Source organism: Nesoenas mayeri (genome assembly GCF_963082525.1).
Source record: "Nesoenas mayeri genome assembly, chromosome: 2".
Lineage (NCBI taxonomy): Eukaryota > Metazoa > Chordata > Aves > Columbiformes > Columbidae > Nesoenas > Nesoenas mayeri.
In genome coordinates this window covers 26,466,256-26,493,473 of record NC_137543.1, presented here as the reverse complement: position 1 = coordinate 26,493,473, position 27,218 = coordinate 26,466,256, and the positions used below count along the sequence as shown (strand labels likewise).

Here is a 27,218-nt window from a genome sequence, read left to right as displayed (position 1 = left end):
CCAGAACACAGATGTTTTCCAACATCTACCCTGGCATATGAATTAGTACTCACTACACATAACTGAGATCATGGTCTGCATCACAACAAATGTGATTACCTTTAATAGAGTATTACACATCATAAAACATTGTCAAGACAGAACATCTTCATCTGTCGATATCTGAGAAGTAGGTTGGTATGATAAACCAGAAACAATGTGGACTGGGGAAACTCAAGTAGATAGAGTCCTACTACGTAAATGAGAATCTTGGAAAAATAAGTGTGAAAGTGTACATCCTATAAAAAAGTGACAGTAAGACTGACACAAAACCTTTATTTCTGACAGAACACTGAAAACAAGAGACATTTAAAAAAACTTGTATAGCAGCATGTTTCAGACATATTTTGCATTTCACCCTTGAACTCAGTTTGCATAAAGAGAAATGCAGGAGCAGAAACATCCAAAGGTTATCAAGGAAGCAAAGAAAAGAACTCCTCTTAGTTTACAAAAAATGTAACACCATAAAAGAGTGAGTGCCTGTACTGAGCAAGACCAAAGATCCCGCTAGCCCAGCATCCTACCTCTGACAATGGCCGAACTGAGAACACAACAGGCAAATGCATAAATCATCAAGAGGCTTCTACACTCGAAACAATATTGACAAAATGAATGACAGAAGGCTATACCAGCCTACGGGTATTAGCCTGAGGTAATTATGTTTTACTGTTTTGCTAATTATGTTGTCAATTTTTTCTCTAACAAACTAACTGATTTTTAATTAAGATATCCAGAACTTGGTATTGGAGACCTGTGCATCAGGGAAGGATGGTTCCTGTAGCCTGCCTCTTGCTCTTGGGAAAGCACAGCGCCAGGAATAAGAGCTGATCTAGTTCCTGCATTAAGTAAGGGAACTGCAGATCCAAAGAAGTGAAATAGCATAAAGAGAGGAACTGTCACAGCAGAAGAAAATGCTTTAAATTATTACATCTCAAAGAACAATCCCCAGCCCACTATGAGCTAAACTCATGTGCTAAAATTGATGTTGTTTAACATCCAAGGTCCACAGTGATTGCCTTTGTATACATGTAACGGGATTTGATAGCATAGGGGGGCATGAAAATGCAAAATTATATTTTTTAAAAAGTTTAAATATTGTGAAAAATATTCTAAAGTTACAAAACACACTAGGAGAAAAGTCACACGAACATATAGGTAGCTCATCAATTATACACAGAGAGTTAATCACATAAACTGTAGTGTACAAATGAAACTCTGGAGCTGTATGGATGAGTTTCTAATTACTAAAGCATATAAATTAACATCAGTTAACTTAAATGAAAGTGACTGAAATTCTGTTGGTATTTTACACATTGATTTAGGACAAACTCACTGATAAAATGTGAAATTCCAACCCAGAAAAATGGTTCTACCTTACCAATGAATAAAGTGTTCCCTAAATATTACAGAAGAAATTCTATCTCCATTCATGTTCTTGAAGTTTCCACAGCCATTCATACCCTGGTTTTGCTACCCAGCAATAAGAGGCAATTCTTCACCACTGCTGAAGATTGCTGGAGTTTTATACTCTTGTTCAATACAACAGAGAATTTACCCAAGTTCAGTTAAGTCAGGAGGACTTTGTTGCTTATGCTCTGGAAGAATATTGGAAAACACTGTCAATTGGATATATCAGAGCTTTCTTATCTTCAGAATTTGTGATTTATAAGATGTCATCATCTTTAGTATGTTATTCGGGAAACTTACTTAGAGGTAATGAGCAGGAAATTTGGCATTACTTTCAACATCATTCTCCATAATTATTTCTAAATCATAGTACAAAAATATTTTTCCACTCCATGATTTATGCAGCTAGTGCTCTTGTGCACTCTCTGATGACTCAAAATTTCAACAGGCACTCATGACAATTTTTCAACTTTCTGTGCGCAGCTGGAGCTGGTGGGCCAGACATTCCAGGACTATCCGCAGCATCATATTAAGAACTATTAAGTCATATGCAAAATCAGCACATACAAATTAAGTTTCTTTAATGTCTATGCCAAGTCTTATACTTCACGACTGAAGCAGGTTTAGTTTGCAATAGCTGAAGATGAGCTGTAATTCCTTTTTTGTGACTTGTTCCAGTGACAACTTCTTTGATTTTAATCACAAGTAACTTTTCCTTATTTTTCAAGTCTTTTACTCTCATTAAGTATCAGTCTCTTTTTGTCATTGGCCCATAATTTGAAGCAAATAACTTTGTGCTTCTTCTTACAATATTTATATAGCACCTCATAAAGTATCATTCTGCTGTTTATTAAGAATTTCTGGGTGTTCTGGTACTTGCTTTGCTTGAGCTTGCCTGGATGATCAAGTCTAAACATGCTCTAAGGAGCAGAATAGGTGTTTTTAACTTTCAGAGCTCTTAAGGGTACAGAAATAGGCTATAACTTGTGTGCCAGAGGTCCTGCTGGAGTACAGGGCCTCCTGAAAAGACACGACCATGGCAGGAGACCAGGAGATTGTCCAAAGAACATGTCAAAGGCAATAATTTGTTATTAAGCATCTAAGAGCAGGATACTATGAGAGCACAAAACCAGTGAAAAAAAACACATTTAACAGGATAAGTCTTGCTCTGGTATGTAAATTGTTTGCATACAGGATAAAGTGCTTAGAGTTAATTGGAGCTAGGTAGAGGAATCAGGACTAAAATGGAATGGTGTGTCTCAGGAAGTGTGCAAGGTAAACAATACGCAGACAGTATGAACCAGACAATTGAAAGGGAACTTGGGGGATTTTCTTGGAGGGAAAAAATTCAAAATAAAAAAATCCATTCAGAGACGGATCATATTGCACCCAATAACAAGCAGTGTGACATGGCAGAAAGGTGGGTGGTACAGCTGTTATTCAGTGGTATTTGTGTGTAATGAATAAGATTTAAGACTGATAAATTCACATCTTGCTCCAGTGTGAGGAATTACAGAATTGCACATTAATGACAGTGATGTCACTATTACTAGGTCATTTAATTGATTTATTAGATTATTAATTATGGATTGATTTAACAATAAACATCATAGCCTCTCATCTCAAGCCTGCAGGCCAAAGAATTTAAGGCCTTCAGGTAACAGTCGTCCTCTCAGCCCAACAGCCTCTGTCTGAAGGACATTTTGGGATTAGATGTATTAGTCTGCTACGTCCTTAAGGGCTGCAGACCTCTGGGGTGAGTTTTACCATCTCACAAATTTGCTTTCAGGAAAAAATGGCACCACTTCGTTTTAGCTTAGTTGGTGCAAACCACTGAAAAGATCTAAATAGAACCTCATTTTTGGAAGAGTAGTTGGCTTTACATGAAATAAAGCTTCAGTTTAAGTGATCTAAATAATCGACTTTTAACAGAAAAAAATGATGAAAGGGTAAGAACCACATCTTAACAAAATCAGTTTATATTCACATGTTCAGACAAGCCTATAAAATCTTCCCATGCATGCTAACACTTGTCTAAGTACTTAACTCTTGTGCATTTTTTAGTATTTTTGAGCGTGTTTGTACGGGGCACAGCACAGTTCTGCCCTCCTTCCTCCAGAGCCCCTTCTGTGTTCACCCTGCACAACCCCTGCTGGGGCTGACCCCGCAGCCTTGTTCTGGCGTTGAGGCAGGGTGGTAACCACACGGTCCCAATGCATTATCCTTACAGAGAGGGAATTTGGGGTTTTTTTTAAAGTGTTTTTGTTTGTTTGTTTCCTGTTTTCAAAGACCTTTCCTGGTGCCCCACGGGATGTTCCCCCATGACCGCCCAACCCCAGCACTGTCCCTCAGCAGCCACAGACCGCTGGGCTGCTTCCCCTGGTGCTTTCTCACTTGCCAAGCCCGGACGTGCCAGAAAAACAGTATTCACCAAAAAAAAAAAAAATAAAAAATCTGGGGTTTTTTGTGGTTTTATTGTTTGTTTGTTGGTTGGTTTTTTTTTTAATGAGACAGTCTCAGCCCTTCCTGCTTTCTGTCCTATCATGATGAGGGAGCCAGGGTCTTCTCGATGACAACCAACGATAGGACAAGGGGCAATGGGTTCAAACTGGAATACAAGAGGTTCCACTTAAATATGAGAAGAAACTTCTTCTCAGTGAGGGTGACAGACACTGGAACAGGCTGCCCAGGGGGGTTGTGGAGTCTCCTACTCTGGAGACATTCAAAACCCACCTGGACACATTCCTGTGTAGCTTCATCTAGGTGTTCCTGCTCCGGCAGGGGGGTTGGACTGGATGATCTTTTGAGGTCCCTTCCAAACCCTGACATCCTGTGACTCTGCTCCTGCGGGACTTCTCCTGGGGCAGCCAGCTGGGAAACGGGACGGCTCAGCCCCTGCCCACCGGCGGGCTCGGGCCCTGACGACCCTCCGGCCGCCGGAGGGATCAGAGGTGTGTGTCCCCATAGCCCGGGCAGCACCCCCAGCCCGTCACGAAGCCGCCCGCCCTTCCCCAGCCCTGCGGGGCGGGGCGCGGGGCGGGCGGTGTCCATGGAAACCGGGCGCACGCGGAGCGCCGCCCTGCTTCCCGCCGGGCTGCCGCCGCCGCCATGATGCTGCTGGGCCGCGGGCTGGACGCCAGGTAACGGGACGGTGAAGGAGGCCTCGGGTTGCCGCCGCTTCGTCGCTTGCTGCGGGTCCCTGCCCGTCCCCGAAGGGCTGCTCCCGGGGGCTGGCGGGGCGGGGGCTGGCTGCGTGGCCTGGCCTCGCCGGGCAGAGGGGCAGGCCGTGTTCCAGTCAGGGTACCGGGGAGTGGCGTGGGGGTCTGGGGCGATGCGGGCCCAGTTCCCCTTAAGGCAGCTGAGCGCCCTAGGGGTGGGGGATCCTCCTCTTTTCCTCCGGTAGAGGCCGCAAAACTTTTCTAGTTTAATGGGCTGTGCAGAAGTGAAGTAAAGACTTGGCGATTTTATTGGGCCTCTCAACGACAATTTTGTGGCTGCCTCTGAGCGGTCACAAATAATTAGAAGGGGAGAAAATAGAACCTTTTCACACCCTCATCTAAGGAAATGTAGTGTTTCATGTCCCAAAATTCATTGTATGGGAGTACTGTGAGATCAAAATTGTAAAGTGGGTGAGGAAACATGCTTGCGGCTTCCCCCTGGGAGAGGAACACTTTCTGACATCAAGGCCTTACAATAAAATAGGAAAGATGTACCATTTTGGAGAATTTACCACATAGTATTAATTTTGAAAAACATCTGGGCTGCATCAAAAGAACTGTGACCAGCAGGTCAAGGGAGGTGATTCTGCCCCTAAACTCTGCTCTTGTTTGGCTCTGGGGCCCCCAACATAAGAAAGACACAGACCTGTTGGAGCGACTCCAGAGGAGGCCACAAAGATGATCAAGGGGCTGGAACAACTCTGCTTGAAGACAGGCTGAAAGAGTTGGGGTTGTTCAGCCTGGAGAAGGCTCCAGGAGCAGCCTTTCAGTACCTAACAGGGATCTACAAGAAAGCTGGAGACTTTTGACAAAGGCATATAGTGATAGGACAAAGGGTAATGGCTTTATACTGAAAGAAGGTAGATTTAGATTAGATATAATGAAGAAATTCTTCACCATGAAGGTGGTGAGACACTGCAACGGGCTGTCCAGAGAAGCTGTGGATGCCCCATCCCTGGAAGTGTTCAGGCCAGGCTGGATGGGGCTTTGAGCCACCTGGTCTAGTGGAAGGTGTCCATGACCATGGCAGGGGGTTTGGGACCAAATGATCTTTAAGGTCCCTTCCAACCCAAACCATTCTATGATTCTGATACTTAATGAGACCCTTACTTTCCTACTCACTGGGTGAAACCTTTCCTGTTCAAATGGTTCGATGTTCAAGCTTGCCCTAGAGGACTGAACAACTTATTTGGAATGTTTATTCTTTGAACAAAATCTCTCTTCAACAGTCTTCCAGACTGCTTGCCATGAAGCAACACAACTGGGATTTTGCTAGTAGAAGATCTTTGTCCTGAAATATTTTTCCCAAAGAGGTCTTGAAGAAGGGCGTTCTGCATTTGAATTGACTGCATTGTTCTTTAAAGTATTAAATTTCTTCTTCTTTTTTTTTTTTTTATTTTCATGTGTTATGATATTAAGTCAATATTTAAATATTGGTCAGCATTTGTAGGTACCTTAAGGATATGAGGGAAGTTTTCATTTCTGTCCCTCACCATAACAGTGGTATGAGTGAATTCTATTGCTGAGAATTCCAGCACTTCACATGAATCACCTCATGTAGACCATGGAGACTTCTTAGGACCCAGTATCTAGCAGTTACTATTAGTTAAATTATCCTGTAGTTGATTCAGTCAGATCAACAACAACTGACATTCACCGACACTGATTTGGTTTCATACTGTTAATATCACTGAAGTGTAACTAAAGCAAAACCATCAAATTATGTAGGAACAGGAAAGCAAAATATCAAGTGATATATGTAATTAACATTCAGAATGACTTATCTAGATCATTAATAATGAAACATACAGGCATTTGGTTCAAATAAAAATGAATTAAATCAGTATGATTTTTTAGAATAATTTGTTGCTGTGATGAATGTCCTTTCTGCATGTTTTAAGGTTTCACCTCTGTCCATTCACTTTTCTTCTCTAATTCTCAGGGATATTTATCCTCTGTAGTGCTGACCAGGAGCAGTTTGGTACCTGTTCACAATTTAAAGAACATTTAATACCTTCACAGATTTGCCCTCTACAACCTATTTTCTCCAACCATTAACTTGTCTGTTGAGATTGCAGATTCCTGCAGGAAGCTGTATGACCTGATCTTGTTTGGACCGGCAGGTGTTCCTGTGTTGGTAATTAATACCAGCAGTAATAGGGAGCTTTTGCTTAACCACAGGAGGAAAACTTCCAAGCCAATTTTTGTGATTTGGATTTTCCTCTACTGAATCTTTAAGTATAAATCCTGCTTTTTTTTGTTTGTTATTCATTAATAAATAAGCACATGTTACATATGACTATTAAAACATTATAGTTTTACAAATAGATTTCTGTTTTGCACTGAAGTGAGATGTCCAAATAATGTGTAAATTATTAATAGTAAAATTATATAGATTTTCTTCTGTATATGTTGTAAACACTTGTCCTCTCCTTATTTTCCACTTATTTATCTTTGCTATCCAGGGACAATCAGACTAGACAAATACAAGATGCTGTTTCAAATGTGGAAAAACATTTTGGTGAATTGTGCCAAATATTTGCTGGATATGTACGTAAAACTGCCAGACTACGAGACAAAGCAGATCTTCTAGTGAATGAAATATATGCATATGCAGCCACAGAGACACCGAACTTAAAAGTTGGACTGAAAAACTTTGCAGATGAATTTTCCAGACTTCAGGATTATCGCCAGGCAGAGGTACAAAATTAAAGCTGTACATGTTGTGTTTGCCATCTGAACTTTTCAGTTACTTATCTGTGATTAAAAGGGAAAAGATACATTCTGCAGTCACAAGAGCAACATAGGAGAAAACCCGTTTAAATATATTAGTGGCAGAGCAGGGTAGGCTGTCAAAACATGTGTCATTTACCCTGCTCTGGTAGCTTTAGTGAAACTTCTGACTAGTCCTGTTGAAGTCAGTGAAACTATCCATATGAGCACACACAATTTGAGACAGAGCAAATCTTTTGTTGGTCTTAGACTTTAGATGATGACTTATGGTTAATAAAGTGTTTTTTCAGTTTTGTAACTTCAGTTGTCTAGCAGCAGCTGAGGTAAAATCATTTTCCTTTTGCTGAGTCTGCTACCAGAAGTATGGAACAGAATACTAACTGGAATCCTTCACTGGGCACTAACAGCTTCTCTGAGTTGCTCTCAGGGACCACGGTAGATTGTGTAAGTCTGTAGTTCAATACTTGAAGTACAAACTTGATTTGGACCACATGTGAGAATTATAGTCACATTTCTGCTAGATCAGGGAGAGTGTAAAGAAAAGTGTTTATGCCACTTATGTGCAGGGGCAGTCAAACTGTAACTTATGATCCAGAATTACAAATGCTGAGATTTAAGAAAAAATAAATTCATTTGCATGTATTCAAACTAGTTTTTGGAGTACATATATTACAGTATATGGAGTACATATCTTTCAGTAGGGCTTAGAATATTGCCATTTATAGTTCTGAAAAGCTAAGAACCACTATAATTTTAAAGAGACTGAAGTAGTTGACATTCTTGATGTTTTCAGATAGGCCTTGTTTTAAGAAAAAAAAAACAGCATTGCAAGGCATCTTTCTATATTAATGAAGTAGGAAAAAAAAAAAAAAAAACAACAAAACCTGCCTGGATGCCTTCCTGTTAACATCATGCAGGTGTTCCTGCTCCGGTAGGGGGATTGGACTAGATGATCTTTCGAGGTCCCTTCCAGTCCCTAACATCCTGTGATTCTGTGAAAAAGGAAACCTTTTAATGAAGTTAATCTATGAAGTATCCAGTCTGCTAAGTACAAAGTTTGAAAAACAAGAAATATGCACAGATCTTTAACAAAGTCTTTAGGGACAGATTTTTAAGAAATAATAAGAAATCCAAGGAGGTGGATAGTGCAAATTTTTTATTTTATTTTTTTCCCATAAACTCTTAAGCACTTGGTTCCAGCTGAGCAACACATAGGTTCTTATGCTTCAGTTGATGTAATAGCAATGTATCCCTCTGCTAATAGGATAAATTTATATTACGGTCAAAGGTGTATGTGGAGTGGGACTACATCATCTCTCTGTCAGTTTTCACCTTTAAACTATGAATCTGTAATATCGAGGTACCTATGTAATAACTTGAGTTTTTCTTCTTTCCATTTTTAAGTCTGACATTTGGCCTACATCTGTCTACCCTGCCTGACCCCAAACCAGCACTGCCCCACCACTGCCCTTTGTAGGAGAAAAGGTGGAAGAAGCAAAGGAAAAGAAAAGCTTTTAGCCTTTAAATCAAGTTCTCCTTTCCTCATTAAATCCAAATATATAATCTCAGCTGTATTTCCTTTGGGCATCAGGTTATATTGACAATGAGGGCAACAGAAGATTAGCTTATAAGGGTTCTCAATTTCTGCTCTCCAGCTGCAGTGCTACATACATAAATGCTGAGGTGTGAGGTACTTTCACAACATGTGGAAGGGTAAGCAAGCAAGGTGGGCAGGTTATTTGATATGTCCTTATCATGTGCTTCATTTAGTGCCTTACTGCCCTCTTCCATCTATTCTATTGGTAATATAAGTGAAATTGTTTGATGGTGCACTGTTAGAGTGTAGTAAAGGAGAAATATTTGCTCGGTTGGCATAGATTTTGCCTGACTGGTGACTGCCAGTTTAGAGGGGAGTGTATGTAGAGGTGTCCACTTTGTCCTAATTTGGACATAACAGTGATGGGCCAGATAACTCACTGGCTTATGCTGAGGCCACTCAGGCAGCATTGTCGATTTTAAAAAGCAGGCAGGTTTTATCCTATTGCCTGTCTGACCATATGTAGCTGTTTTTCTAACTAGGAGAGCTGAAACAAAAATTTAGATGCGCTCAACCTGTGAGAGCATTCATGCATTTCACAAAACCTGTTGTTAGTATTTTTAATATTTTCAGTATCTATGATGCTCTTTCCGTTATTTTAAAGAACAGAAGTGTTGCATTTCATACAGTATATTTGATAGCAAAGATGGCTTAGTCCATAATCTATCAACAAGTGTAGAGCAAATACACTGATCTTTAGATAGAAAGCTACGGATCTCCAGGATGCAGTTTTTGATATGTTTAGTACTCAGTTGTTAGAATCTCTGTGTTTTATTTATCCTGATGTATTACCAATGAAGAAAAAGGAATTTCACTAGAAATCAGCTGGAGCTCTTCAAAACACAAGTGATTTTCTGGTTAATTTAATTGACTCTGTTTTTTGCAATAATTTTAAAATGTCTATCCCGCTATATTTTCAGCATATATGGACTAAAGTCCTGATGAGTCAATAGTAAATTAGCTGTTTCCTATTTCTGCACACCATAGACATGGATGATTTTAGTGACCTTATGATTTCTTTTGTAGGTTGACAGGCTTGAAGCTAAGGTTGTTGAACCTCTGAAAAGTTATGGGACCATCGTGAAACTTAAAAGGGTAAGTTAAACATCTGTTTTCTCACAAAGTACAATTTGGTGTCCTGGCCAAACAGTTGAAAACTTATGCTTTACGCGGGGGAGTGGTTTCTATTTTTCATATTGCAGTAATCAGTCTAACTAAATTATATAGTAATGCATCTGAATTGAAGCTATATATATGTTGCAGGAAAAAGCTTTGATGTGAAGACAAGGATATTCAGACTCTTGGAGCACAAGCAAATGATAAAAAATATGCATTGTGGATAGCATTAAACTTCCTGGATAGTGCAAATTCATGAAGTTTTTCTTCATAAATAATGTCATTCTTGTTATTATTACTACTATTGTTATTGTTGTTATTATTCGGAGTTCCAAAAGGTGAATTACATGTTTTACTTATCCTGATGTATTACCAATGAAGAAAAAGGAATTCCACTAGAAATCAGCTTGAGCTCTTAAGTCATCTATATGCTGCCTTTAACAGTTTTTCTAACTTCGAATTGTGTTCTACATTGAAATTTGTAATGTAGAAGACATTTTTTGAAGCTGCTAAATAGGTAGTGGCCTGAATCCCTCTCCATCCTGCAGTCATCAGGATAACCTGAAGAGACACAAAAAAAATGAGGTCTCTTCATTCACTATATTCTGGAAACAGTGTATATAGGTGTTTGAAATATTCCCACAAAATATCTGTAAATTTCTTTCCTCCAAGAGGGATAAGCTTGAGCAAGTAAATTTTAAACAAGCAAATACTAGTTTTTAGGATGAAAGTAGTTCTTCATAATACTTGGATATTACATAGAAGATACCTTCATTCTCTAAATTCAATCTGTAATTTATGTATATTTCTGTATCATAATCTACAAATCAAAAGGTGAAATGATTATATTTTACATACAAAAATCTTACAGTGTGTTAATCATGGTTAATTTGAGCACATTGTGGCATTGTATCTCAAACTAGCATTTTTCATATGTTCTCGTATCTTTTCAATACGGTGAAGAATGGAGTACAGTGTTTGGAACTACTGCACAGCTATCTCACATGGTTGTTAGGGAAACAATTAAGAAGGAAATGCCTGCTGCACTTGAGTGTGGTAGTCCTTAGCAGAGTTGTAGACTATAGAGCCTGCATTCTAGAATTTGGTATTTAATAGTCACTCTGAAACAGTTTGTGAGGCCTAGAACTGAGTATTGTATAGGTCATAAGGTTGAGCATGGACAAAAAGTTTCATGTGGGTGTGGCAACAGAGTTGCTGAAACACAGAGCACTACAGCAGTGCTTGGGGCTTCGGAAGCATTTATGGTGCTGCCTTGAGGTGCATGGCCACTGACAGCAAGAAAATCCTGAGAACAGAAGCAACTGGAGCCAGGTCATCCCTTGCAAGAGTGAATGGCATTTCCTGTTGTCTTTGCCTTTCAGAATGCCAGAAACCATTACATGTTTATCTGAGCTACAGTGAGGGGTACAAGAGCATTGTTAAACTGTAGACATGATTAACTATTTTATCAACATGCCTTTGAACCAAGAGAGACTTCCCTAAAGATGTAGGCCATTAAATTATTTTATTTCTTTCCCCCCTGCCCATTACCATAAACCTTGGTTAAAACTTCAACTGTCTAATCTTCAGTTATCATCTCTAAATACTGGGACATTTTTAGTGAAAAGGGAAGTTTTGTTACTCATGTAAAACTAGCACAGGGTGCTAGTTGTAGGAGCGCCTTACCTGTAACTACATTAGCTGATGGAATAAAACCAGGGTGAATATGTCATTATAGTACTTTTTTTATAACGGGGACATTCGCACTGGTACTTATTGGATCTGTTCCAGGGTGTACATGAACTATTTTAGTGCTCTTTCTAAAAGGAACTATTGCTATTTCTGTGAGGTAAGACATCAATGTCCTGTGATAGTAAATGTTTTAAAGAGACCCAGGTCAGTCAGAATCGTGTTGTCCTTTAACTGCTAATGCAATACAATTTTTCATTCACATGTCCTGGTTTACTATGCTGAGTAGCTTTCTGGGGCAGAATTTGGCAGCTTCAGCGGATGCTACTATAGTACTCTTGTCCTGTAATTCAGCTTAAATATAGGATTTTAGGATTTCTTTCTGTTTCATTGTTTTATGTATAAATCTTCACTTTTCTGTTTTTTGGCAACTCTGTTCCTAGTTCCTTTCCTTCATATAAAACAGGACATCATAAAACCAAGGTGATCCACGTGCAGAAAAAAGGATTGGTTTGCTTTAATAACTTCAGTGACTAAAGCAGGTAACAGTACAGTGATGAGTATCTGCCAGCTCATTGTCTGGTAGATGAACTGTAGCTGTACTTCTGTATGGTTTGAAATTAGTTGGCTGGCCAGGGTTCTTACATGTGACTTGAATTCATAGTTTAAAGCCAGTGGGACTATGAATAATGTTAGATTCTGTACCTGTCCTTTTTCTCACTGGCTATTACATTCCATTCCAATTTTCCTTGGGTGTAATTAAAGCATATTTTCCAAAGACATATAAAATCTTGGTCTGAAGACACTGGAGGGGAATGTATGACTGCTTGTGGTGGTTAATGGTTACTTGACGTTTGTGGTGGTTTGTTTCAAGAAAGACTTCACCTAATCTTGTTATATGTTCCATTGAGATTGAAGAGCTCTGTGATGCTCTTGTTTCTTTCTGGATTAACATATTTAGATGCTAGGAAAACCAATTTTTCTTTCTTTTCAGTTAGCTGATAATGTAGACCTTAATTCTTTCACCACAATGACATTTTGCTCAGCGTTTGAGTATTTTTAAATGTTTTTTTCTGCACCCTTTTCAGTTTTTCAACATCCTAGACAAAATACGTACGTAACTGCACCCTGTCATTGTACATCCAAAACTTGTCTGTAACTTCACCGCTATAGCCACAGTAGCACCGAATCTTTGTCAGAGAAGTAAGTAAGGAGGATTGGAGGAAAGCAAATGTCACTCCAATCTTCAAAAAGGGCAAGAAGGAGGACCCAGGTAACTATAGACCGGTCAGCCTCACCTCTGTCCCTGGGAAAGTAATGTAACAACTTATCCTTGGTGCTATCTCAAGGCATATCAAGGATAAGAAGGTTATTAAGGGCAGTCAGCATGGCTTTACCAAGGGTAGGTCATGCTTGACCAACCTCATAGCCTTTTATGAGAATGTTACAAGGTGGATGGATGATGGCAGAGCCGTGGATGTGGTCTACCTTGACTTCAGTAAAGCCTTTGACACAGTCTCCCACAGCATCCTAGTTGCTAAGTTGCGGAGGTGTGGTCTAGACAATAGAGTAGTGAGGTGGGTTACAAACTGGCTTAAGGAGAGAAGCCAGAGAGTGGTAGTCAATGGTGCGGAGTCTAGTTGGAGACCAGTATCTAGTGGAGTACCTCAGGGGTCAGTACTGGGGCCAGTATTATTCAATATATTCATTAACGACTTAGACGAGGGAATAGAGTGTACTATCAGCAAGTTTGCTGATGACACTAAGCTGGGAGGAGTGGCTGACACGCCAGAAGGCTGTGCTGCCATCCAGCGAGACCTAGACAGGCTGGAGAGTTGGGCGGGGAATAACCTAATGAAATTTAACAAGGAAAAGTGTAGAGTCCTGCATCTGGGCAGGAACAACCCCAGGTTCCAGTATCGATTGGGAAATTACATATTAGAGAGCAGTGTAGGGGAAAGGGACCTGGGGATCCTGGTGGACAACAGGATGACCATGAGCCAGCACTGTGCCCTTGTGGCCAGGAAGGCCAATGGCATCCTGGGATGTATTAGAAGGGGGGTGGTTAGTAGATCAAGAGAGGTCCTCCTTCCCCTCTACTCTGCCCTGGTGAGACCCCATCTGGAATATTGTGTCCAGTTCTGGGCCCCTCAGTTCAAGAAGGACAGGGAACTGCTGGAGAGGGTCCAGCGTAGGGCAACCAAGATGATTAAGGGAGTGGAGCACCTCCCTTATGAGGAAAAGCTGAGGGAGCTGGGTCTCTTTAGTTTGGAGAAGAGGAGACTGAGGGGTGACCTTATTAATGTTTATAAATATATAAAGGGTGAGTGCCATGAGGATGGAGCCAGGCTCTTCTCGGTGGCAAACAATGATAGGACAAGGGGCAATGGGATCAAGCTGGAACACAACAGGTTCCACTTAAATTTGAGAAAAAACTTCTTCTCAGTCAGGGTGACAGACACTGGAACAGGCTGCCCAGGGGGGTTGTGGAGTCTCCTTCTCTGGAGACATTCAAGACCCACCTGGACATGTTCCTGTGCAACCTCACCCAGGCGTTCCTGCTCCAGCAGGGGGATTGGACTAGATGATCTTTTGAGGTCTCTTCCAATCCCAAACATACAGTGATACTGTGATATTTATGTAACTATGCAGTTTAACCCTCTCAGCCACAGATTTTCTATAACACCTTAAGCTCTGTGTAGCAGTTTCACATTCCTCATAACTTCTGATTGATATTGACTGCAGCCTGTTTTCGTTTTTTTCTTACTGATTTATTTCATGCCACTTTTTATTTCTAAATGACACCTTTATTCCATTGCTGACCCTGGAATGGGCCTGTCTTTTTACTGCTTTTGGGAATCTCAGGTTTTGACTGTCTACAGTAATTTTCATGAAAAGCTGTAAATATATTTTTCTGGTTTTCCCCACATTTTAGATTACAGTGTGTGCTACAGACGGTTGTGCAAGGTGCTAAACTCTCTTGGTCCCATTTGACTTCTGTTTCAGGGGATCATTTAACAGCATAAGATCAGTAAAACCTGGTTTTGTTTAAAACAGAAGTCTTGTTCATGTTTTCTAGGCAATGCATGTATGAAAAGTGCATTTTGTGTTATCCCAGCTCTATTTCAAACATGTCTAAAACATTTTATTTCCAGGATGATCTTAAAGCTACTTTAACAGCAAAGAACCGAGAAGCCAAGCAATTATCTCAACTGGAAAAGACACGACAGCGGAATCCATCAGATCGACACATTATTGTATCCTATATTTCTAGTGGTTATAAGAAATACTTTTAAAATGTCTCAGGAATTAAACTATTGTGTTTAGAAAGTAATAAGAGAAGACTGCTCTTTAGAAGGATTGTTTCCTGTGTTGATGCTGAATATTTCTTAAACTTTAGGATGAATTCCAGTTTATAATAGCTGCTTTGTTCCTCACTGTCTTTTTGACTGAAAGGAAATGATGAAGTATTTGATATGCAAGAGAGGGAGATTGCATGTAGGAATTTGGAGGTTTTTGAAAATAAGTGTGATCAGTCAACTCCTTTTTTACTTCCATGATTTGTTTTATTGTTTTTCTCCCTGACATTTTGGTGGTTGTGCTTCCTTGTACCTCGATGGGGTAGGAGTTTTCGTCCAGCTGTGCGGTGAAGTGTGAAAGGAAGAGTCGTTATTCTGTTAGCAGAGTATTTAACCAGACTCTTCTTCCTTTCAGAAGACCAGTGACCTTCTCCAGTATACTGTTCCATATCACAGAGAAAAAAATTAAACCTCCACAGAATTTCTATTAAAATCTCATTGAAGTTTCAAACTCAGAAGCAATCAGAATATAGGAAATGCCAAAACAAAGGGGATCAAGGCAATCCTATTTCAGTCCCTTTATGCTTGTTTATTATGATATAGCATTTAAGTTCATGATGATGTGCTGGGTTTTTTTTCCCCTTACACTCCAGCACTGAACGAAATGCTGAAACAAGGGGGATCAAGGCAATCCTATTTCAGTCCCTTTATGCTTGTTTATTATGATATAGCATTTAAGTTCATGATGATGTGCTGGGTTTTTTTTCCCCTTACACTCCAGCACTGAACTTGGGGTGAAGCAGCCCTGTTCTTTGTGTGGATTACATCAACTTCATTTCAGATATTAGGATCTTTCTAGTGATTGGTGCATCGGACTGCAGAAAGCAGAAATTATTCTGACAGTCAAATGCCACCTAGGAAAATTACCTTTTACATTTGTCTCTGCCAAAGAATTCCCACGTAAAACTAATCAAATCAGTTAAAAGCAAGTTATGACTAATTAGAGTTCCTCATGTCATGAAGATACTCAGATGTCAGCCCGTAGGGTTAGAACTTGAGCTGTAATGCAGAGTTCTCTTGCATTAGAATTGAGGGAGTAAATGCGAACAGTAAGGTATTCTTCCCAAAGGTAGACTGGTCCCAGTTTTCTCCCTCTTGCGCCAATTCCCAGTTGATTTCATGCGTATATGGCTGGCATCTAGCTTGTTTCTTCTTGTCTCTTTGCTAAGCTATTCCCAAATATCCTTCTGTGGGTTTGCTTCTTGTAACACCTGTGTTTTCTGTACTTAAGACTTTGCCTGGAGAGTTATTATAATAAAGCTCAGTACAGTCTGGTTTTGCATATGGCCAAAGGCAACAAATGCTACATATTTGCATTTTAAAGTGATCAACACAAAATACACAAAAAGTATTGGGAGCAGGACTATGTTCATTTGCTTTTGAGGATGTATGCATGTCAGCTTTTAGGTCAGAGAAAGGCTTCACCAGGTTAGTTAGTGTAGCTGATGGGCTCCAGAAGTGGTTCTCTTATTCATGAGCAACAGTTATGTTTCAGCAGCTAACAGCTTTGGCCACAGAAAGCAACAGACCTGTAGTCACTCCCAGATTTCAAGTCCATCTTATAAAATGGGGGGGTCGTACAGCTTTAAAACAAAACCTTACCAGCCTTTTTTTTTTTTAATATAAAAATGCCTCTTTTATCCTTTTTTTTTTTTTTTTTTTTAATTAATTTTAATAAATAAATAACCAAACCCTCAGTCCAAGACAAACAGCTGTCCTGAAATATTTTGGCCTGGATACTTGAATTCTAGTAAAACTATAACAAACTCTTATGTCTTACAGCAGGAAGGTTCAGACAACGTAATAGCACCCTCCAAGTATACAGAAGTTTTGAAATATCTGAAGTAAATACTTCACAATATAGTAAAAGAAGTGAAAACATTTATGAACATTGATTGTTATTTTGCCATTTTTTCCTTGACTAATATTTCCAGTCACAGGTGAGTGTTCCAGAAGAGAAAATACCAAACTGCTGTTTTGCAAACTATGCAGGTCCTGCAAGTCTAGACATTTCACTCTACAACAAACAACATTCCTTTCCCAAAGCATCTGAGCACAAGATCTGGCCAGTCTATTTAAGATGAATTGAGAAGATACATTTGATTATCGTAGAAATAACATGCTGTATTTGTATGTGTAATGGCTGCTTATGTATAACAGCAGCCTTCATTTACAGAAAGTGACTGATTGTGATAATTGAGAATGCACAAAATGTCTTTTCTTACTCTGTTTTGGGCAAAGTCAAGACAGGGAGGTGAACACGTGATCTTATGTACTACTAAAGATCATGAGCCCTTTTGTTTGCTCAGTAATGGCGGAATTATTTCCATGACTTCAAACCACTTTTGTAAGGAGATAGTTTGATAATTCTGTAACATAAGGTTACCAGATTTTAATCAAAGAAAAAGAAGTAACAGACCATGCCTTATGCCTTAGGGTTCCATATATGTATAACACTAAAAACTAGATCATGGCAACTGGGCCTGTGGTGTTTATTTCCATTTTTGGGGAAAAAAAAATGTTCCTCTCATGTTGCAGTGTTGGAGAAATGGAAGAATCCTACGTCTTGATCGTAGGATAAAATTATTTGTTCCATATACCATTTCCAAATCCCAGGACAAAATAGATTCCTGATGATACTCACTGACAAAGCTTCTAAGTAAATACTGGTCAAACATCATAGACTAGCTAAGACAGTAATGTATGGAAAATAAAATAAGTTTAGACACAAATTTTGCAAGCTTCAAATGCAAGCTCTTACATCTTTACATCATTATTTTGTAACGGTACACAGTTCTCAGACTTTACTTAACCAGAATATCTTCCATATCTTTATTTAAATGGTAGTGTGCATTTTTATACAGTTCATAGCTCTATCTAATTAAAATACATATCTAAAATGCTTTTTGTAGTAACAAAATAAGACAAACTCTTCATTTATGCAGTAAGAATTGGTTGGTGTGTCCCCTTCCCTGTGCCCTGCTCAATGTGTTTTTTATAAAGTATTTTAATAATATAAAAATACTAAAAATATTAAATACCTGAAATGCTTTTGGATCTAAAAATGATATTAACTCTAGCCTGCTGATGAAGCTGCTGCTCTGTTGTCTATTTAAATATAAATATATATATATAAAAATATAAAAACTTACTTAGATGAGGTTCAGCACATGACACTGGAAGAGATTTATTCTAGACCCAACTCGTTGATTTGCACCTGAAAATAAAGGGTTATCCTTTCCACTCCTCCACCACTCTGGCGTGTGCACTCCTGCCGCCTCCTTTACACCAGCTTAAAAAAACACTTAACTTTTATGAGGTCTAAACCCTTGTGCTGTGTTAATTCCCAGAACCCAGTCACTGTGTCATCAGCGGAGCGTCAGGGCCAGCTCAGTGGAATGAGTAGATGGTTATTACAGAAAATGGATTAGGGCAGCAGGACTTTCCTGACTGGCTGCAGGTAGTAATTTTTCATGTTTCAGATCAAAGTCACAGTGGTGTAGAAGGCATCTTTATTTGTTTATTAAGCTACAAACAAATTTACAAATACAGTAATTCAGATGTGCAGTATTTTGAAAACCCAGACTGAAATGTTTTCCGGGCAATTAGAGCAAATACCTTTGTATCAAACACAGGACTAATTTCACCTCCATGTTACTTTACCAGGCTGAAAGTGAATTGCAGAGAGCTTCGCTAGATGCAACTCGAACAACTCGGCAATTGGAGGAAACCATTGATAATTTTGAGAAACAGAAAATAAAGGACATAAAAGTATGTGTTCTCCTACTTAAGTATATGACATCACATTTCATCTTGCATAATAAAATTACTATAGTTACTCTTTGGCAAGATTAGCAACATTTAGTATTAACTTAGGCCTATATAAATATACATCTTGTGGTACTAATGAGTATGTAATAATCCAAATATCATTAACTTTGTAGTTAAAAAACCAGTTCATTATTCTTACAGTTTTATTTAATTCAGAATTATCCTGTATCTGATTAATGTCTGTACTTTGCAATAGTTGCTGTATTCTGCTTCACTGGTAGCTGCATGTGTCAGTGGAACAATATATGTGGATTAATATCAGCAAAATTAACAAAAATAGTAATAAGAATATATTTATCCATGCTGAAATTTGTGTCTGTTACTGCAGTTAAAAGTTCTGATGCAGAAAACATGAAATGTTCAGTGACTGCAAGTAATCAAATGTCAAACATTAAGTGGCTTAACTCCCAAAGACTATAGTGAAAAACACTTGCGTTATGTGATGTCAAATTTAATTATAAAATTGCTGAAGTGAGATACCTTTTCATTGCAAAAAAACCCCACACTATATAGGAAAGAATGAAAGATAGCTAGTTGAAAAACCCAACCAAACCAACCAGCAGCACTTGATGTTAGAGTAGTATGGAAGAGTTGTGTGAGTTCTGAAGATGTGATCATTAAGTGTCTTTTTATATACAAATAATATTACATGAACTATATAATTATCTGTAAATTATGTGTAGAATTTACAGATAATTTTATCCTCAGTTAAAAAATGTTGCCATTAATAAAGCAAAAATCTACTGAATACATCTCGCAAATACCTATCAGGGAATATCAAGTGAGTTTTCAGCATGACATTTTATTTATTCCTAATGAGCCTCCGCTTCGCTTTTCAAGCATTTACATAGAATTTAGTATGAAATGACAACTGCGTAAGTGACAGCCCAGCCAGCATTTATGTTTGATTTCTAAAATTCAGGTCTGACTACTTAAAAGTACTAGGTATTGTGCAGTTAATTGTATCATATAAATACCATGTACAGAATTTAGTAATTTCTTGTATTTCAAGTGGAAATGTACTTTATTGTATTAAGAAAGCTTTTGTTTTCATTTGCTTTTAGAACATATTTTCTGAATTTATAACTATTGAAATGTTATTCCATGGGAAAGCTTTAGAGATATATACTGCTGCCTACCAAAATATCCAGAATATTGATGAAAATGAAGATTTAGAGGTAAGAGTGATTAAGATTTGCTTTTCAATTTACTTACTACAGAAAAAGAGTTTTCACACTTTGCAGCTATACATATGCAGGCAGAAAATGCAACTTATGTTTCAGGTTCCCAAAACAAACATCTTTTGTACCAAACACTTTTGCACTTTTGCAGCAAGAGCATGCAGGTTTATAAACTCAGAGATTTTAAAAACTGAGAAGAATTGCAGTGGCAATCTCATCTTTCCCACTAAATACAGATAAGAGACTTTTCCTAAATTAACTATCATTTATACTTCCTATAGAAAACCTCTGCAGTGAATCTTGTGCAAAGATGCACAGTGAGAGAGAATGTTACAATGCTCTGATAAGATGTTCTAAAGATTAATTACTTCATTAAAAATCTCTCTCTTCGTTCTGAGTTTTGTTTGCTTGTTTTCATATTTCAGTCGTTTTTTTAAGACTGATCTAGAATTAAGAGACATTTGTTATCAAGTTGCTTTTTTTTTGCCTTGTGGCACTTACAGCTTCAAGTCACCCTTTCTGTTCTCTTTAAGTTACATTCTCTCTTTCCCAGGACATGTTTTTCAGTCCTTTATTCATTCTTGCCGTTCTTCTGGATGTTTGGCCTATAAACTTACTGCCATGGAAATGTATGTTTTGTATATATGTTCAGCTTGTCAAGAAAGTTGGATGATTTTCAGTCTTTTTTTGCAAATCTTATCAGTCCTAATTTCATTTTTTCCATGGCAAAGCTCAGGACCAAGGATGGCATATTCAGTCAGCACAAGACACATAAAACCATGATTCTTCAGTGACAGTCACATTTCAGACTACTTGGTATTTTTACTTCATCTAAATGATGCCATAGCAATTTTGTACGATTCTAGTTTCTTAATTATGATGTCATGTGACAGCCAACTAAAAAAATACCCTTTAAGCAAATATTTTACCTTTCACGACCAAATTTCTGATTTCATTTTCAATTTCCTGATAATTGGACAATATTTACTTTCCATAAATATATTGACTGACCATAATTCTACCATCTTCCTTGACTTTATTAATAAAGTCTTGCACAAATAGCTTGATTTAGTGTCAGGCTGTTCGTCTTATAATTTACTCTTTTTGGCTATTGAAAATAACTTTTAAATATAATGGATATTATAGTCTCCACTGTATTCTAAGCGTTTTCCCATTTTTTTATTGAGCTGCACATCACCAGAATGTTTCAGATGACATTTCTCTGATGCAGCTGTGACTGGCAGCAAGGATTTGCTTGTGAAGGGGCTAAGAGTTCATCTTGCCGAGAAACAGAGAGCCTGAACAGAGTTGGCTGTGGTTCATATCTCTAGGCTAGCCTGAAACGCAGCTACATATGTTGGTGGGAAACCATTGCTATTTTCCACTTGCAAATCCCTTCGGATCTCTGAAGAACATTTACTTTGACCACATAAGTGTGTTGATACGTCTCAGGTTGAGCAAGGATGTTGTTTCAACTAAAAGTGGTCAATGGCACCCAAGTCACAATTTTCTTCATTTGAACAGGTTTTTCGGAGCTCACTTTATCCACCAGACTATCAATCTCGCTTAGACATAGTTCGTGCAAATTCGAAGTCGCCCCTGCAAAGAACTGGCTCCTTAAAATCTTCATTGAGGACAATACAGGTAAGAAAAATTAAATGCTAGGTCACTGTATGACAAGAATGTCTTAAGTAGAACCTTTGCTAATGTACATCAATCCACTATCTTTACTCAGTTCAGGACAGTTAGGTTGAGACTTCCAAGAGCATAAAGATCATATTAAGCTTTTAATAATGCAGCTTCTAAATATAATTTTCATTTGAGGATGTCATGGCTTAACCCCAGCTGGCAACTAAGCACCACGCAGCCACTCACTTGCGCAACCCTGGTGGGACTGGGGGCAGAATCTGAAGGGTAAAAGTGAGAAAATTTGTGGGCTGAGATGAAGACAGTTTAGTTAAAGCAAAAGCCCCACACACAAGCAAAGCAAAACAAGGGATTCATTCACCACTTCCCATGGTCAGCCAGGTGTTCAGGAAAGCCAGACTCCATCACCCATAACAGTTACGTGGGATGGCAAATGTCATTACTCCAAACATCACCTCCTTTCTCCTCCTTCCCCCAGCTTTATAAACTGAGCATGATGTCATATGGTGTGGAATATCCCTGTGATCAGCTGAGGTCAGCGGTTCCAGCTGTGCCCCCTCCCATCTCCTTGTGCACCGCCAGCCCACTCACTGGTGGGGTGGTATGAGGAGCAGAAAAGGTCTTGATGCTGTGCAAGCCCTGCTCAGCAGTAACTGAAACATCCCTGTATTATGAACACTGTTTCCAGCACAAATCAAAAACATGGCCCCATACCAGCTACTGTGGAGAAAATTAACTGTATTGTAGCCAAAACCAGCACAGGGGAAACAACAAAATCAGCAGGCAAGGAAAAGGATGATAATAAGTGAAACAGATGGAGAAAGTGCTACTGCTTTGTTGAAAAATCTTTGAAATGTTTGCAGCAATAAACTTGCAGACATTGCAAATGGGTAAATTTTATTTTTTTTTAATTGAAGCCCTAATCCTGTAAGATGACTCTTACCAGTGTTTCAGTTAAAGACGAAGATGGCCAAATTTAAATGTATTCATCTCACTTTTCTTCTTTGGATAGAATCATGCAGATATTGTCTAATACTAGAAAAGTTTTCTTGACTTCATACACACCACTACCCCTTCTCTGCTTTCAACACAGAAAGGATCAGTTATTACAGTTGAGTTATTCTGTTGTTGAAAGTTTAAGTTGTGCCATCAGAAAAAATAAAAGAACCCAGTGATTCAGTGCATGAAGACCACCCTTAACTTTGAATAAGTTGCCTGTCCCCTCCATCAAACAAGGAATTTTCAGTTCAAGCTACTTCAGAAAATGTTTACCCGTTCCATTTCATTTGAAGACCAGAGGAAACTGTCAAAAATCTGTTGCCATCTTCCTTGAGAACTTCCTACAGTGCTGTAAAACTGTATCGAGGGTAGAGAAGCATCTGTAATTACTTTGAAGTACCACAGATAGCTATGTTTTGGACTCTCTGAGAAAAACAAACAAAATAACCCCAGCCCTGAAAGGATTTGCACTGTGATTTCTCTCAGAGATGGAGTGGAACTCAATTTTTACTAACTTGCAAGTTTACCTTATTCTTCTCCTAGACTTCTATTTTAGCTATAACTTTAAATGTTCATGTTCTTGTAACCTCTCACTGGAATACTTGAAAAGTACAGGAAGTTATCTAGACCTAGAGGGAACTGCAGTATATTTCAATATAATGTCATCTTACTGGGCTATGCAGTGTATCTGCAGAGGAGGATCACATGGCAGAAAAAAGGGGTGAAACACCTTACAAATGCAGTCACTGCACGGCACTAAAGAAGAGGCAGGCACCCTGTTCTGCACACCCCCCACATTGCCTTTCCTGATTCTGCACGCAGCATGATGCATCAGGATCAGTACCCTGAATTGCACCAAGGGCTCTAATCTCTGGAACCCACCAAACATCTCATTTAGCAAAAAATGCTCCAGGTGACTTGTTTTACCTTTCTGTGGATCTTTCACTCTGAAAGTTTTCACAAGTTTGGTTTATGCTACATAATAATTTACTGACCATAATGCAGTACTCTGGAATTTTCAGTTTAACACAGTATAAATAATATGGGAAGCAGTTCACAGAATCAGACTAAAACTAGAGGGGCAGGGGGGGAGGCAAACACTAACCTGTAGGTGGGGGGCGGGGTGGAAAGTCACTGCATACCAGATGAGATAAACTGTGCTAGCAACACCAGACTTGTCTTTCAGAGCATTTAGCACATACCATCCTTCAATTTATTTCTGGTTCTGCAGAGTACCTTTTTGTATTGTTTTCATATTAAAAACCTGAAGTACTTCCTGAGCTTGATTCATTTTTCACAAAGAGCTACTTCCTTTTAAAGTTCGGGTGCCTTAACATTTATGTCATATCACTTTGTCAAGCAACATGATAATCTAAGTGTGTCCTGCCACTCCTGGAGTGAGTATTCTGGAAGAAGTACAATATGCTAAATTATCAAAAGCAGGAATTTGCAAAGACCACTGATATTTCTGTATCCATCTTAATGCTTCTGTCCCTCAAGTCTTTTCCCCCTCCACTTTCTTTTTTCTTCAGCTTGCACTCAGACTAGCTGAAGCAATTGAGATTCTACTTTCTCCATCCTACCTGCCAGACTTCATTTAGCAGACAGTACTATAAAACCACGAGGAAAGGAGCAATGGGCAATCTTGTTAGAAAGAATTAATGTCCCAAGCTGTACTGACAGTACAACAACTTGCATTTTTTTTTTCATTTCTGTGCAATTAATATGATCCAGAGAAAAAACTTCTATGCACTAGGAAAGCAGTTTTTCACAGATGGCTCTCCACCATGAGAAAACCTCTTCAGGGATACAGGGGTTTTTTAAAACATTACTGCAAACACTTAGTTTTATTCAAAGTTCTGGAAAGGTTATTTAAGTTTTCACATCAATCCTTTGTAAATTGCTTGATTTTGAACTTGGCAGTTTATCTTCAGCGTTTCATTTTACAGATTCAGGTTGGTATGCTGTATTTTAGACAGAACTATAGTATAACTTAACTACACAAGTTTTATCCATATGCATTTAATATAGCCAACTGTTTTGCACCTGCTCCTTAAGACAGCAAAGTATCTTCTTAACCATGGTTGAAAATGTCTGCATCCAGGTGTTCCAGCACTGCCTGCTGTGTAAGATATGGGGAGAGAATGACCACACGCTTTCTGTAGTAGCACATGCAGTGAACAATGCAGCTTAACAGCTTAAGCAGGGACCATCATCACCTATGTGCAAACTTAAAATAATTCATTTTCACATAGTTGTTTATGATGAGCAACAAATTATCAGATTCCATTAATTTTTTATCCAATTATTTTTTGAGCATTAAATAATGTAACAAAAAAAAAAAAAAAGTACTCGTATGTTCCAGCTTTATGGCAAAACAACATGGGTTTAAACTGCCTAATTTCCTTTCTCACTGTCCTCACTCTGATCCAGTTTGGTTCTCAGGTGCTTACCACCACCTCATTGCCACAAGTGATAACACTGAATTTACTATGTAGTTAATTACCACATGGTCAGAGGTATTTCAGTAGTAAGCAAAAAAAAGCCTTAAAGCCAAAATAGCACCTCTTATTTCAGGAAAGGGGAAGTTTTTATTTATAAATAAGATTGAAGTTCTACATAAGAATTGCAGATGCTCGTGTCTAGAAAAAAAAACTTGGATAATTAGTCTATCATCTGTTGAAATGAAGCTACCTTAACATACTCAATCTGCAGCACTCCTTAATCCCCAATTACAAATCAGTGTCATTGTCATTTTCTTCTTTCACAGAATGAAAGATTGCTTTTCAGGCATTTAGACTCAAGTTAACCCAGCTTCATCCAATGATTAACTCAATTTTCTGTTATGTTCAGATATTTGTAAGCAAGCATTTGCTTCAAGCTAAATTATGTACTTTGTGAGCATCAACAAAACTAAGGATTTTTCTGCTTTCATTACTTCAATGATTGCAGTTTGCTTTATGCACACACAAAAAACTTTTGTTGCATACATAGTTCTATGAATTCTGAAATCTCAGAAGTCAATTTAATAACCAGCATTTAAGGACTTTTAAAATAGGGGGCTGTTTAAAAAAAAAAAAAAAAAAAGAGAGAGGGCAAGTTTTGTCTTCAATACTGAGTTTTATTATATTACTGCGTGTGAGAAAACTCAGAAAATATAACCAAAATTAGAGCTACAGATGCCCTTGGAGAACTGCTGAACCTAATATCATTTTTCAAAAGCATTCCAGATGACTTGGATAACTATCTTTGAGTTTAATGTTCCTTTTCTTATGTGGGGAAAAAAAATACATGTATTCTACTTCAAATTGTAAATGTTGCATCTTCTGTGAAGAATTTTTCTTCAATAGCAATTAAATTGAGCACTCATTAGAAAAAAGCATAGATGGCAGAATCTGCCAGATGAGATGAAAGCTTGGCATCTGGCACTTGTTTTTAACATTTAATGAACAAAAGAGGCATTCAGTATCATTCTGAAGGGCAAGTGCTGATAAGGAAGGAAAGAAGTTCATACATGAATTGAGACTCTTCTGTTAAAGTTCTCAGAACTACATGGATTTTTTTTTAGTTTTTAAAAATCATTACTGTATTTGTATTCCATGCCATATATCATTCTGTTGGCACATTAATAGAAGTTGAGGGGTTAAGGAATAAAGAACTTCCTCCCTACCCCTAAACAAAATGCCTACAAGTGCTTAAACTGGAAATGCCAAGGGGAATTGTTCTTCTTTCAGGAGAACAAACTTCTGATTTGCTTTCATTGGATTTTTGTTTTATCAGATTTCCAGCAGTATGCTAAGAAAAGATGAAGAAGAAGAGGAGGAAGAAGAAGAGGAGGAAGAGGAGGAGGAATTAGATGCTGCTAAGGAAGTGAGATAACAAAACTGTTTTAATAGGCTTTTTTTGTTGTTTGTTTGGGGAAAAAAATCTTTACAGAAAAGCTTTCGCCTGTTAATCAAAAACTTCACTGAAGCTGTATTTTTAAAACTCCAAGAGCAGCGAGAATTGGCAATAATACAGTAGTGCCAGAAATAAAACAACCAGTTCCAAAGAATGGAACAAAATCTGCTGAAAATGGACAATTTCAGTAGTTAGAAAATGAAATACTTAAATAGAATCCTGTATTATATTTGCATAGATGTTATATTGCAGTCATGTTTGCTTAAACTTACATGATGAAGTGTCCAAAAACTATACTGACAAGCGGTTATGAACATAAGGGTTTGCTTGTTAGTTTGCCAATACATTACCTTATTCTCTAGCTACACACCTCTTGGATTTAATAAGTCCTCTAGCTATACATAGCATAATTGGTTTTATACATCCGAAAGTAACTGTAGTATTCAAGAAACTGATTACAGCAACAATCCTGTTACATTTCATTACCCACCTTGGATGGCAG

The 27,218-nt window shown here is 38.4% G+C and overlaps 1 protein-coding gene across 1 annotated transcript; it reads left to right on the top strand.

Annotated features, from left to right (window-relative positions):
• Positions 1 to 4,495: 4,495 nt before the first annotated feature.
• On the top strand, positions 4,496 to 27,218 carry CIBAR1 (CBY1 interacting BAR domain containing 1; the record flags this gene model as incomplete). Its single annotated transcript, XM_080340681.1, is given in 9 exon segments — positions 4,496 to 4,522; positions 4,525 to 4,586; positions 7,130 to 7,364; positions 10,021 to 10,089; positions 14,955 to 15,056; positions 18,825 to 18,929; positions 20,054 to 20,167; positions 21,695 to 21,814; positions 26,597 to 27,218. Coding segments are annotated over 9 exon segments (933 nt in total). The 3' UTR covers positions 26,696 to 27,218.